At 31.8% G+C, this 14306-nt stretch overlaps 1 protein-coding gene across 5 annotated transcripts in view; it reads right to left on the bottom strand.

The window, feature by feature from the left end:
• The window catches only part of SEMA3A (semaphorin 3A), a 530091-nt gene that overhangs the window by 40384 nt on the left and 475401 nt on the right, over positions 1–14306 (bottom strand). For all 5 annotated transcript variants that reach the window (XM_054237353.2, XM_054237350.2, XM_054237351.2 and 2 more), the window contains 6 exons: positions 13067–13209; positions 10167–10281; positions 10006–10075; positions 6703–6847; positions 4703–4922; positions 1344–1435 (listed from right to left, as the gene is read on the bottom strand). In XM_054237353.2, the coding sequence (XP_054093328.1) occupies positions 1344–1435; positions 4703–4922; positions 6703–6847; positions 10006–10075; positions 10167–10281; positions 13067–13209 (785 nt within the window). The remainder of the gene's footprint in view (positions 1–1343; positions 1436–4702; positions 4923–6702; positions 6848–10005; positions 10076–10166; positions 10282–13066; positions 13210–14306) is intronic.

Here is a 14306-nt window from a genome sequence, read left to right as displayed (position 1 = left end):
ACTGTTTTACTGATGGTGGAGCTCAGAGGGATAGTTTAAGTGTTCCAAGTGGATTTGCCATATAGATATGACTGCAGAGTCTAAACTCTTTCCAGTAAAATATTGTATAGTTTGTTACCACAAAACATCTATGTTACAATTCACCAGTTGTATGTTTCAATGTTAATTATAATGCCAATTGAATAAATATATATTAGGAGTTTTCCATATTATACTTCATTTTCTCTTTAAAATACTACTGAAGAGAGGAATAACTTATTGTACACAGGTATGAAAATATAGGGGTAAGACATCTTGGGAAAACTGCTTACCATTGAAATACTGAATCAACTGAAAATTTTAATTCAGCCCATTCATTTTACATCAACTGCCAAAGACACCTGAAGACTAAATGATATCACTTGAAGTTGTCAGACTAGATCCAATATTTTCTCAATTTTCTGTCTAGCAACTTCTTATGCATGAGGGTTTTTTTTTTTTGGAGTTATAAATGTCTCAAAAGATGTTTTCTCTATTCTTTTATCAAAAAAATTAATAACATATTTATAGTTGTGTATTTTTCTGTCATATGTAATTAATCATTTCAAGATGTACTTCAATTTAAACTATTTCTATTAGCTGACTTCCCAAAAGGAACAACAGACACATGGTATATGTTAGACTACTCCAGTTCTCCTCTTTCCCTTCACTTTATGTCCTGATGCTTCCACCCAGCACCCTTGCTCACCCGCACCCCCATTCCTCCAACCCTATACAACCGACCCCCGCTGGGCCATCTGTGATTCAGGATAAAGGGAAAAATATCTGTACATTTCTTAAGTGTGTAGACTAGGAATCTATAACAAATTTATTGTCAGTGATATAAACCCATAAAATCTTCTTTTGCAAACAAATGATTTCTTTAAGAAAATATAAAATAATTCCTACATAAGCTAAAAATTGTTTGAAATGTCTTCACTATTCTGTCATTCTGAATATATTTCCCTTAGTACATTCATGGAAGTTAAATATCATTTCAGTTATACTATAATGTGTAAAACAGATTTTAGGAGTACGGCAGAGTTTGTTCATTGAAGTAACTTACATAAATAATATAAAATGTAAATAATATTTTATCATTGAGAAAACAAAATATGAGCCAAAAATATATTTCTTTACATCTTTAGATTTAACTAGCATTGAATGTTTCAAGGTTTATTTTGACTAGTGTCTGGCTTTCTAATTGACAAGCTAATTAGAAGGGTATGCTAGACTAGTTGTCCATACCAAGTTCAGTGTGCAGCTGTCCTGGGGGAAAGACGTACAACTGAACTTGTTGACACTTGAAATTAAGCAGCACTCACCCGAAAAACTGTCATTTCTTCCAGCAGAACCTCTTCTAAATCATGCCACGTCTCCTTAGGAATTGAAACTACTTTAAGAACAGTCCCAACATCTTTGAAAGAAAGTGGGGAGAAGATCACAAGTTAAACAGAGCTGAACACAGTTCAGTGTTAATGAATGAAGTGTGCATTTGTCCAACAAAGTAGACTTTGACATCAGTCTTCCTTTTACTTTCTTTTTTGGTCAAAACATGAGTAAAATATATATTTAAGTGTGATTCATGCAATTAGACAAAGTATAAGGATAAACTATAAAAACATCCTTGGAACATAAAAAATTGAATTTTTATAAATATATTAAGACTTGAAGGAGGTTTTATCATGAGACTGCATATATTTTTAAAAATATAATTATAAAAGAGACTGCCTAGGTGGGATTAATTCTTTTTATTATTTCTAAAAATATCTCCTTAATTGTCTGGTGTCTCAGAAACAAAACCCAAAATAATACCAGTTTGTCATATGACAGGTTCTTCCACTTTTATTACAAAATCAGGGTACTTCTATGAAGACTAAATATAAATGAAAAATGCAAAGAATGTTGTCAAGCAAGGGAAGTAGTCAGAGCTTCAGAACCCTGGCTGCTCATCTTGTCATCTCAAAGTCTTTAGTACTTAGAAGTTCCAAATGATGGCTCAATGGCCATTTTGTAATGAATGACAATAACCCAGTTTTTAAAAATAACACCTAGGATTACTTATTACAGTGGTTTTTCAAAAATGCACACTCTGGTTAATCCATTTTAGAGCAGTAAACAAATTTAACATTCAGCAGCCAAAGCATAAAAATATTGAGCATATTTTACAGAGATTTCAAACCTTGTTTATGTAATTTGCATTGTTAAAAGAGACAACTTGTTTTAATGACAAGAGTTGTCACTTTTACTCTAAGTTGGGCTTAAAAGTTACTAATTTTCCAGTACTACGGGTATGTTCCTGTTCTTGATGGAATGAGGGGCCTTATTAAATTCAAAAATTTTACTCTTCACTGTTCCAGTTCTGTCTAAACTTGATCAAATCTAGTTAGCTTCAACTGGTTCCTTTTAATCAAGTTCAACAGAGTAATTGTGAAGAAAATCTTGTCAATAAAGAATAAATTATATGAGAAAAATAATTCATTGATAACTGTTTTCGGGGAACCAACTTGATATGTTATATGAGATGAAGAAAGGTTGCTAATTTATCCCTTGTAAAGTTAAACCAAAAAAGTACACTTTTAAGAGGATCCTTCTGTTTACAGGACCTGAGACTGCTCATAACACTAAAAATTAAAGGTAAATTAGGTTAATCTACTCAGTGCCTCTGATCCAGTCTCCAGTACCAAAACACAACTTTATCTGTTTTCCAGATCAAGTTTTACCAAGTAGTATTTCAAACAATTTCACCCAAATTGAATCAGATTACTCAACTAGGATCAATATACTATGATGTGCAACTTAGTTAAAAGATACAATTACTGTAATCAGTTTACTTTGCTGACAGATGACCCTGGTCGGTACTGACCAATAGCCATCCACATCATCAGACATTCAATATGCTCATGAAATTGGTGCCTTTAAAGACAGTTTGTGTCCGAGAGGAATTAAAAGCTCATGATTGGGTTTATTGGGTCAAATGCCCGGAAGCAAGCTTTGTTGCTTTTGACAGTGAGTAAGAAACTTCTCAATACATTTAAGCCAGAGGTGAAGAAAAAGGCAAGTGTGACATTATTGTACAAACTTACTCTGCAAAGAAATTCAATTATAATTTGATGTAAATGATAAACTAATATTTATCAGAGAGAAATACTATTTCTTATATTTTCTAAGGATGTTTATAACCAGAAATTGATACTTGTAGTTCACTCACTTTTACAAAACCCTGGGTCTGCTTGGGATTTTTTTATTTGGTAGAGAAACTTTCTCACTCATAAAAGTAGACTTTTAATATACTGCTTAGAACCTGACACTGTTACACCTGATAACATAAGTATTTCACAATTGTGTTATAAAACTTTAAGTCTTTAAAGCACTTATTATATGGTTGCCATTCCCCTGTAGTTAATGCAATTTTTTTCTGTTTCTCACTAAGGGAAAATAAATGTTATTATACAGGTTTCAGTGGAGCACTCACTCTGTTTCCCATTGATTTATGTCAGTTAACAGCGTTAATGGAGACTAGAAATTTATTACTTTGGAATCTGACCCTAAGTAGCAAGTATCAGATTTGTAACTAGGACTTTCAAAAATAATTTTACTATTAAAAAGAGCAGGGAAAAAATAAAATAATGTATCATAAAAACAATGAAATTCTTTCTGAAACTATACCTGAAAAAGTCTGTTTCTAATTATGAAATTAGTAAAAATGAATGGTTAAATGTCTATAGAAATGTATCTAAGAATTATTTGAATAAATTTTGTTGTTTTTCTAATGGAAATTTCTTAAATTTTCATTGTATGGCAGAAACACTGAAAAATTTTATTGCTAATATTACTAGACGATGTTCACCCTATCATAATTTTAAAGTTAAGATAATTTTACGCTAATATTCTGGAACTATTATTGAATGTCTTGGGAATTTAAGGTGGGATTTGACTAATATATCTTTGTTCTGAAAAAACCACTGGCCAGAAAAGTTATGATAGAATTATAAACATTGATTGCTCACCTAATCATTAGCTTTACCTTATTAAACTTACCAACTTTTTACTGAAAAGGGAATTTATTTTAAATTAATATGTCTCAAGTTGTTAGAAAAGATAATAAACTTGTAATGGAAGAATATTCATGTTATTAAGTCATTTATTAGAGATGAATTATACTTTGAAAGTAACTACAAAAACTGGACTCAGTTCTTAGTATACATTTGACCCTTGAACAACATGAGTTTGAACTGTGTTGGTCCACTTGTATACAAGTTTTCATCTGCTCCTACCACCCTTGGAAGAGCAATGCCAATCCTTACTCTTCCTTCTCTTTAGACTACTCAACAGAAAGACAAGGATGATCTAATTCCACTTAATGAACATTAAATATATTTTCTCTTCTCTGTAATTTTCCGAATACTTTCTTTTCTCTAGCTTATTTTATTGTAGAAATAAAATATCTATATATAGGATATACAACATATGAAGTTAATCAACTGATTATGTTAGGTAAGGCTTCCAGTCAACAGTAGGCTATTAGTAGTTAAGTTTTGGGGAAGTCAAAAGTTATATGTTGATTTTCAATTGCACAGAGAGTTGGCACCCCAACCGCTGAGATGTTCGCAGATCAACTTTACTTAATCAGTTAAACACGGTGTACTGGAAGAAGGTTTACAGCTGAAGTTAAGAAATTTACCTGTTCCAATAAACATAACATCATACTGTCCGTCTTCTGCATCAACTCGGTCTACTACGATTTGTGTGAACTGATAATTTACATCTGTTTTGATCATTATTGGGCGATTATTTATAGGAAACACTGGATTGTACATGGCTGGATGACTTCTTGCAAAGGTTATAACATCATCAGGGAAGTCCTTTGTAGAGTCGAAACCATCAAATGTTTTGCTGGGACACTATTAAGATAAAGAGAGAGTATCTTTTGATTAAAATCTAATAAACATAATTATAAATTATATAATAACATATGGCCTTAATGGTTCTATTTAAAATAGTAGCACAGGCCAGGCATGGTGGCTGATGCCTGTAATCCTAGCACTTTGGGAGTCTGAAGTGGGTGGATCACCTGAGGCCAGGAGTTGCAGACCAGCCTGGCCAGCAAGGTGAAACCCGTCTCTGCTCTACTAAAAATACAAAAATTAGCTGGTCCTGATGGTGTGCACCTGCAGTTTCAACTACTTGGGAGGCTGAGGCAGGATAATGGCTTGAACCTAGGAGTTGGAGCTTATGGTGAACTGAGATCATGCTACGCACTGTAGCCTAGGCAACAGAGCAAACTCTGTCTCAAAAATAAAATAGTAGTGCAATATTCAGTATATATTTCCTAAATGTATCTTAATTCTCAGTGGGATTTAGTTACGTCACTAATTCTTAGGCAAAATTACAAATGCATATAATGAATTCAGTGTACAGGAGAAGTTTGGTGCCTCTGTTAGTACAACAAGCATGAGTGTTGTTAGTATAACAGGTGAAGTATTTGACATAATAAATAGAATATACTACAAGTAAATGCAATTGATCTTTGGATTGGAGATGCTCAGAATAATTTTCTTGAATACATATGACTTTTTACTATGGCATCTTGCTAAAATACAAATGAGCTATTCAAACTGAAAAACAATATAATCTGTTTATTGTTTTAACATAATGCTTTAAAAGTATCGTCAATGAATGTAATGAATAAAATAATCCCAGAGCTAAGGAAAGTGTTATTCAAAGTGTTTAGCAACCTGAATTGCACATAAAGTGACCAATCAGAATGGACATCAGGAGCAAGCAGAAGAGATAATGGTCCCAGCAGCCAGAAAGATGCATGGGTTAGCACTGGCACAACCTCACCTCTGGATGTAAACACTCTATGTAAGACAATACAACAAAAATGACAAATTAAGATTTCACTGTCTCCTTTCACTATGTTTACTGATGCAGTGCAATCATTATAGTACAGTATCTCCGATGTCTTGCTTTTAGTCTTACACTTAAATAATTTCTACCATTTAATGTAAAAGCTTGGGAGCTAAAATGTAATTATGAGAGATTCTTTATCTTACAAGAAGCTTAGAATGAGAAATAAATTGTCTTTGCCATTAGCTTGAAAAATATTAATAATTCTTGAGAAACAAAATGAATTTGTTTTGAAATGGGAGGAGTATATATACATATATACACATATATATGTGTGTATATACGTATACACACACATATATGTATGTGTGTATACATACACAATAATACAGCAATATAACAGTTAAAGAATGCAAGGTTGTATTTCTTTTTTTACATAATTTACAAAGTTAAGGTTGTAGAAATATTATTTATGTAAAAACCTGGAAGACACAGTAAAACCTATTTTCATGAAATTTAAAATTATTTCTGCACTTCTCTACAATGTAAAATAGTTTGCAAAAATTTAAAAGCGTGTGATCAAAAATTAAAATAAGATTTAATAAATTTAGATTTATATCTTATACTGAATTTGAAAACACATCTGTAAAGAACATGTTTTTGAATGTGGAATTTCTCGCAGTCACAGGAAATCCTTGTCTTGCTTTAATTTATAATCTTGAAATATTTGTTCTACATTATCTACATTTAATATCTGTCTGTGGCTGAATTGTTTTTTGACCTTTGGCAGAAATATATTCATTTTATATTTTAAACACCTAAGCTACTTACAGTTCCTGGCCGTGGATAGGGGACTCTTCCTTGATAAGGCACCCATTGATAGTTGGGTCCATCCCTGTGGGCATATGGACCAAGGAACACCCTTCTCACATCACTCATACTATACATACACACGGCTGATCCCTTGAAAATGTTACTGAACAAGAGAGCAAGAATAAAAACAGATGTTCATCTTTATACCATGGCAAGAGAAATGTTGATACTGAGTTCTTAAATTCTAGATATTTATTAAAACATAAATTCTTAGCAATAATGTTTGAGATTTTTCTAGTCACATGTATACATTTAACAATACAAAAAGAACAAAAAATTGTAATTTCTTAAAATTAGAAAGCATAGATGAAAATGGCTTTAGTACTAATACAATATATGCCTTCATATGAAACATAGACTACTAAATTTTCATAGGAAAATCAAATACATATGAACTATAAATGAAAATGTAATTTTAATATTATGGGGAAATTTTTTTAATGTGATTAAGTCTCAAGCATTATTACTGAAACCAGGAAACTTTTAAACATGCAAGAATGTTTATGAACTCTCTTTGTAGACTGAAACTATTACAAAAAATAATAGTGTCAAATGATGTGTCACATTATTTTTAAATTCCCAAAAGTATTAGATCAAGTAAGAGGTTGATTCTTGTGAAGACACTTAAAATCAACTCTTTCTCCCACAGAAAATAATTAAGTTAGTAGCTATTTCACTCAGTTAAAGTGGAGAATTACAGCAATTATACCCATCATTTCGTTAAACAAAAATTTTGTTCACTAAACAAAAATCAGATAATTAAACTGGAAGTAAGTCACTGAATTGCCATGATTTTCCATTTATTAGGGTTATAGAAATGCGGTTTCAGCAATTTATTTATACAGAGATATTAAACAGTTGTGCACATTTAAAATATTGAATGTTTACTTTTTAACCAAACATTCCCCTAGAAAATTGCATATAAATCGGACCAAATGAAAAACATGTGCTCCCAACAGTTTATTATTGGAAACTGCTGCATATAGACAGTATTTCATAGACTGCAACCTTCATGAGGGAAGAGACCATGCCTGGCTTCTTTTCAGCTACATCAATTTGAGAGAGTAAACCTTATAAAATTTAACAACATCTTCACAGCAGAACAAATAGCAAATTAGCGCATACTTGATACATCATACTTTGGAATGTTTGGGTTATATATCCCCTTTCCATTGTTTTATACTTAGCTTATCGTTGATTAAATCAGCTATCATTGAAATACTTAATAAGCATGATATGTAGTTATTAAGACTCACTCACATACAAATATCCATTCTATTGACATAAAAAGGTGGAATTATTTCATCTCTAAGCAAGTAGATCTCAAAGTGTGGTCCCTAAACAGATAGCATGGGCATCCCTGTGTACTTGTTAGAACTGCGTATTCTTAGGTCCCATTTAATTTCTATGGAATCAGAAACTCTGGGGAAAAGGCCTAGCAATCTGAATTTTATCATGCTCTCTAAGTGATTCTGATGCACACTCAAATTTGAGCCGCTGCACTAAGCAATGAGGAACCAGAAGAAATGGATTAGTATTTGTTTGAGTCTCTCAAATTCTATACCTTAGTCATTCTTCTTTTTTTTAATCAAAGGGAAGAAACATTGAGGTATGAAGAATTTCATATAGTTTTAATAATATGGATTTCTTAATTTTTATGTGATATTTTTAAAAGTATTGAGTAAAAATGTCCAAGCAATTTGTAATGGCTTTAATAATTCCAGAATAAAACAGTGTTGGACATTGTAGTTAATCTTTTTCTTTGCTATCAAAGTTACTTGCAGTACTTTTCCTGACTTTTGATTTTAAATTATTTTTCTTTTAAACATTTCATCCATATCCCAGTGCATATCCTTCTTTATATATATATGTAAATGTGTATGTTTCTTTCGACAACCCCAGGTAATCTGAAGTTTATACTGAATGTAAGGGTCTAGAGGGAAACAATCACTGCTTAATTGACAGCAACAGACTTAGGGAGGATGAGAAATAGGAAAAGGAGAAGGGTAAGGAAAAAGAGAAGGAGGCAGGAGGAAGAGAGAGAAAGAGAGAAGCAGAAGGGGAAGGAGGTGGGGGAAGGAGCCAGTGGAGAAAGAGGAGTAAAAGCAGGGCATAAAAGGACAAGGAACTTAAATTTGAGTTTGACATTGATTACAAAAAAAAAAAAAAATCAAAATCGAAAACAAAACAACAACAACAACAACAAAACCAGAGGTAATGATGAAGGTTTTTGTTTTTATTATGTGCTGTAATGCTGAAGATTTTTGTTTGATTTTATTATCTCTCTTTATGTGGTCATAATGTAACCCTATTGCTGTAATGCTGAAGGTTTTTGTTTGTTTTTATTATGTCTTTTTATATGGTTATTTTAGGATCTGGATTACAAAGTAGGTAATAAAAAACTAAAGGGAGTCTCAGAAAAAAAAAAAAAGTAGATTTTTTTGCAAAAACAATCTATTTCCTGACTTAAAAGCTTCAGAACTATTTAAGCTATGTAATTGGTGTCTTTAAGTGTTGTATAAATAATTTTTCACACAATCTTAGCCAAAAGGTTGAGAAGCCATTATTGTAGTAATAATTTAAAATTTTCTTTTGTGAACAATCAACTTTCTCCAAACATGCACATTTCTAGTTTAGTTCTAGAGTTAGTTAAAAGTTTAGAGACTGCAGAAAAATATAGCAAATATCCCATCAGTGGAATATACATAATGGGAAGAACCATGGACTATTTTGTTGTTTCTAGATGTATTTTGTCCCCAGATTCCCATGCTAATCATCTGGTCAGAGATAGCACTTTCAGTGGAATTGCTGATAGGTTTTCTTTTAACTCATTCATTAGCAATTGATTAAAGTGACAAGAGAGATCAGGAGACAAAGAATTGTTTCCATTGTATTTTCAACAAATTTTAAATTAATTTTTCCATCCTTAGCTTATGTCCCTACAAACTCTTCCCAAAACTCAGACTTCCATCTTTATAATATTTTACATTTTGTTCAAAGATTTAAAGTCAAAGCTATGTGTAAGATGACATAAACATTTCAAACTCTTTTACCATTATATGTACAATTATGATTTTTTTCTAAAATTGATTGTAAAAAAAAAAGTCTCTGTAGGTCATAACTTATTTCAGTCCTCCAAGAATATACAACAGCTCAAAGGTTAAAGCAACACTTGTCTTTCAAAAATATAGTTTCACAAATTATGAATACTTAGTTAGCAAATGAATAATACGAAGTTTCTATAAGTAAAAAGTTATTTACCTGGAAGTTGTAAACACTCCATATACAATTGGATTTTTAGGATCTTTAGAGTTCATTAGGAATACATCCTCTGTTTAAAAACAAAATTGGGGGAAGTTGCTTTTTTATGGTATGGCAAAGTCTGAACAAATATTCTCTATACATAAACACTAACTACTTACGAAGCTCGTCAAAATGAGTGTCAATGCCATTTGGACCTGGCACTGAGCAAATCAGACGAGCTTTGAGGAATGTTGTCCATTTATTCACCAGACTTCTGTGCCCTCCAAAGTCATTCTGAAAGAAGGGAATACCAATGTTAGGCACTGTGAATGCAAATGATAATTTCAAATATTTCTATTTTCTTCATATCTTCAGACAAATATAATATACGGTTTCTCAGGTTTTAAAAGTTCCTACTCATTTTAAATGACCGGGTATAGGTAACTATCACTTCCTGTTACATTGTTGGTCAAATCATTCATTCAAACTTTTTTGACTTTTTAAGAGATATTTATTGTGAGTAGTCCCTTTATTTATTCAAGGGCTTACTTACAAAGTCAATTCATGTTCATCTACAGATCAATGGATAAAGAAAGTGTGTTACATTTACACAATGGTCTACAATCCAGTCTTAAAACAGAGGCATTCAATTAGATAAGAGGAAGAAACAATTTTTTTCTTTGAGATATGTTGCACAATGTGGTGAGTATGGTAAATAATAATATACATTTCAAAATCATAGTAAGAGAGTAAATTTCAAGTGTTCTCACCACAAATAATAAGTATATGAGGTGATGGATGTGTTAATTAGTTGATTTAATTATTCCACATTAAATTCATAAGTCATAACTTTGCTTTGTACCCCATAAATTTATATAACCATAATTGTCAATTTACAATTTAAAAACAAAACATCAAGAAGAAGGAAATCTTGTCATTTGAGACATGAATGAACCTTGGGGACATTATGTTAAGTGAAATAAGACAAGCACAGAAAGACAGATACCACATGACCTCACTTATATGTGGAATATAAGAAGCTGAACTCATACATGCAGAGTAGAATGGTGCTTACCAAGGGCTTTGGGGGAAGGATAAAGAGATTTGGTCTAAGATACAGAATTTCACTTAGGAGAAATAAGTTTAAGAGATCTATCGTACAACATCATGACTATAATTAATAACTGAATTATATTATTGAAAGTAGTGAAAAGAGTAGATTTTAAGTGTTCTCACCACAAAGAATTATAAGTATGTGAGATAATGCATATTAATTAGCATGATCTAGCCATTTCACAGTGCATACATTTTAAAACATCATATTGTACACAGTAAATGCACATAATTTTTACTGTTGATTAAAACAAAAAATAGAATCTTTGAAAGTCACTTCACTTTCCATTCTACTCTGCAATGAACAGTTATTACTCATGGATTTGTTTTGTTCCTGTGTAATGCTCTCTTTCCTACCTACTGTGCATTGAGATCTTACCTACATAGGCTGGTTCACAGTCAGTGCTTGTAAGCAGTAGGCACTCAGTGAGTATTTAAAGAATGGATGCTAAATGTATGCCTTCAATACCCATATGAGAAATAGATCTCAAACAAAAGCATGCTAGCGTCAAATATTTTATCAGCTTAAAAAGTTGAAGCAATTTATATTTTATGAATAGCATGGTGAGAAAATATTTGAATAAACCTTAATAAAGGAAACTCATTCCACAGAAAACATTTTGAGTCTTCTCACTTTATTTTAACCTAAGCATAGTAATAAATTCTATTATGGTGGTATGTATTTACTAGAAACTATAGTTTTCAAAAACGACATTTATGTACACATATTGAGAGAACATGTTTCTTTAAAATAAAATTGATTTCTATTTTGTTTATATACTTTTATACACCTTAAAGTAGTGCTTTTAAATATGACATGTATTTTGTGGAGAAAAATGTCTCATCTATTTCACATGTTATTTGTATGTTTCCAGGTATTTAAAGCTTTGAATTTTTCAGTAATTGAATATACTAGAGATAATCATTAGATCATTTGGGGTAAGAGGTCACACTTAGAAAGAAACAGATTTCTGACAAAAACAAGCAATGGGGAAAGGATTCCCTGTTTAATAAATGGTGTTGGGAAAACTGGCTAGCCATGTGCAGAAAGCAGAAACTGGACCCCTTCCTGACACCTTACACTAAAATTAACTCCAGATGGATTAAAGACTTAAACATAAGACCTGGCACCATAAAAACCCTAGAAGAAAATCTAGGCAAAACCATCCAGGACATAGGAGTAGGCAAGGATGCTTTCTTAAAAAGAAATAATTCCATTTTAAGAAAATCATTGAATGTGGCCTTATGATTTTCTTTATTTGAAAGGTGCTTTAAAATATATTAACAGTTAACTTTTTCACATTGAATAAATACTGCACTATGCACTGCAGAAGGGAACAATTGGAACTATTACATTTTCACACTGATGATAATCATTAATCTATAAGTGTTTATTGAGCAATTTTTATTCCATGTATCTAACATTACAAAATATTGTGTCTGACATTATGCCACACAATAAGTAAAATGCCTCAGATAGGTAAAGCTCACAGCTTCAATATAGTTTTTTTGTGTGTTTGTGTGTGTATACATGTGTACATAGGATGCTACAGTCAATTTGTAAAAATGAGCTTTCATATTTTTCTTTCTTAAATGAATACTTCACATCTTCCAATGACAAATATTCATTCAAAACTTACAAGGTATAGGAAACTGTGCAAGGACTGAAAAAACATAAATGATCTTTCCACAGGTAAAATAAAATCATTCTGTTACTCTAGAAATTCAAATGGAGATTATGTAGTATAATTGTGAAACAATGCCAGTTACTTTACAACCTCTACCTGCATAATTGACGGTGAAGAGTTACTCATAACCGACTATACTACTCAATCATTATTTACCATTTGTTTGTTATATCAAATAAGCCTTTTTTTTAATTGTAGATGCACACAGGTAGAAAATGTTAAGAAGTGAAGCCATGATGTGACAATGACATCCTTATTATTTTTTTTCTTTACCTCACCTTGCATATCTGACCTATTCTAGCATGAGTAGCTTTTCCAGAGTGTTCACCATCTATTGCATTTTCACGGAAGAAAAAGTATATTTTGTCATCTTCAGGATTGTCACTCTCTGGGATGAGGTGCGCACTAATGAACTTTGGATCTGAGAGACAAATTATAGCATATATATTAATTCACAGTTAAATAATGCCATTTTTACAGTCCATTTTTACTTTTTCTTAACTCTTATTTGATATATTTCAAGAAACTTACCTTTTCTTTGTTCATTTTGTAGATACATATGAATTGTTCTTTATGCATTATAAAGAATCTTATAAAATACCTTATATCTCAAGAAAAATATATTTATTTTGTTCTGAAAATTAGGAGTAGATAAAGAAATCTTCAGGGTAATCATACACTGTAGATGCATTACTGGATATTAAAATATTTTGCAAACTTTAAGCCCTATCAAATACTATTTATTGTTGTCACCGTTGTTATTTTTTCTTTCAAGTGTAAGAATTTAAGTCAAAATACTAATTGATCTATTTCAGTTTTCAGCAAAAACTGGGTGGGAAGGGAAAAATGAAATGCATATTAAACAAATCAATCCTCTCCTGTGGTTCCTCTCCTGTCATTCCTCTTCCCTGTAAATGGCAGTGTCATCTACTAGACACACAGGAAAAACCCTGGCCACCCTTGAGTTATCCCTTTCTGTCATACCCAACATTTTATTTACCAGCATATTCCTATTTATAACCAGTTTTTATCACATTCTTCAATACCACCTTCACTCAGGAACCAATTGCCAATCTGAATTATTAATATTGATTCCTAACTACTCTCTTAATTTCTACTTTACCAACCTTTGTCTCCACACAACAGCCAGAATGCGCCTCTGCTCTATCACTCCTTCTCCAAATTCTCCAATATCTTTCCAATTCATTCCCAATAAAATATAAAAGCGTTGCAGTAACCAAAAGCCAATTATGATCTTGTCCCTACTATTTCTTTTCTCCTACATACTTGGTCCTTGTTAGCAGTGCCAACTAGGTCCTTCCATAACTTGGTCCTAGTTAGCAATGCCAACCCCTTTTCTCATTCTCAAACATGTTCAGCACTCTCAGTCTTACTCAGTTTTTCACCTTGTCTAAGACTCTGCCCTCATACATCCTCCAAGCTGGGTTCCTACTTTAGTAACTCACATCTTTGTTCAGATATTACATTATCAGAAAGATCTATGTTGATACTCTAAAG

The sequence above is a fragment of the Callithrix jacchus genome, chromosome 11 (assembly GCF_049354715.1).
Source record: "Callithrix jacchus isolate 240 chromosome 11, calJac240_pri, whole genome shotgun sequence".
NCBI lineage: Eukaryota > Metazoa > Chordata > Mammalia > Primates > Cebidae > Callithrix > Callithrix jacchus.
This window is presented reverse-complemented; position numbering and strand designations above follow the sequence as displayed.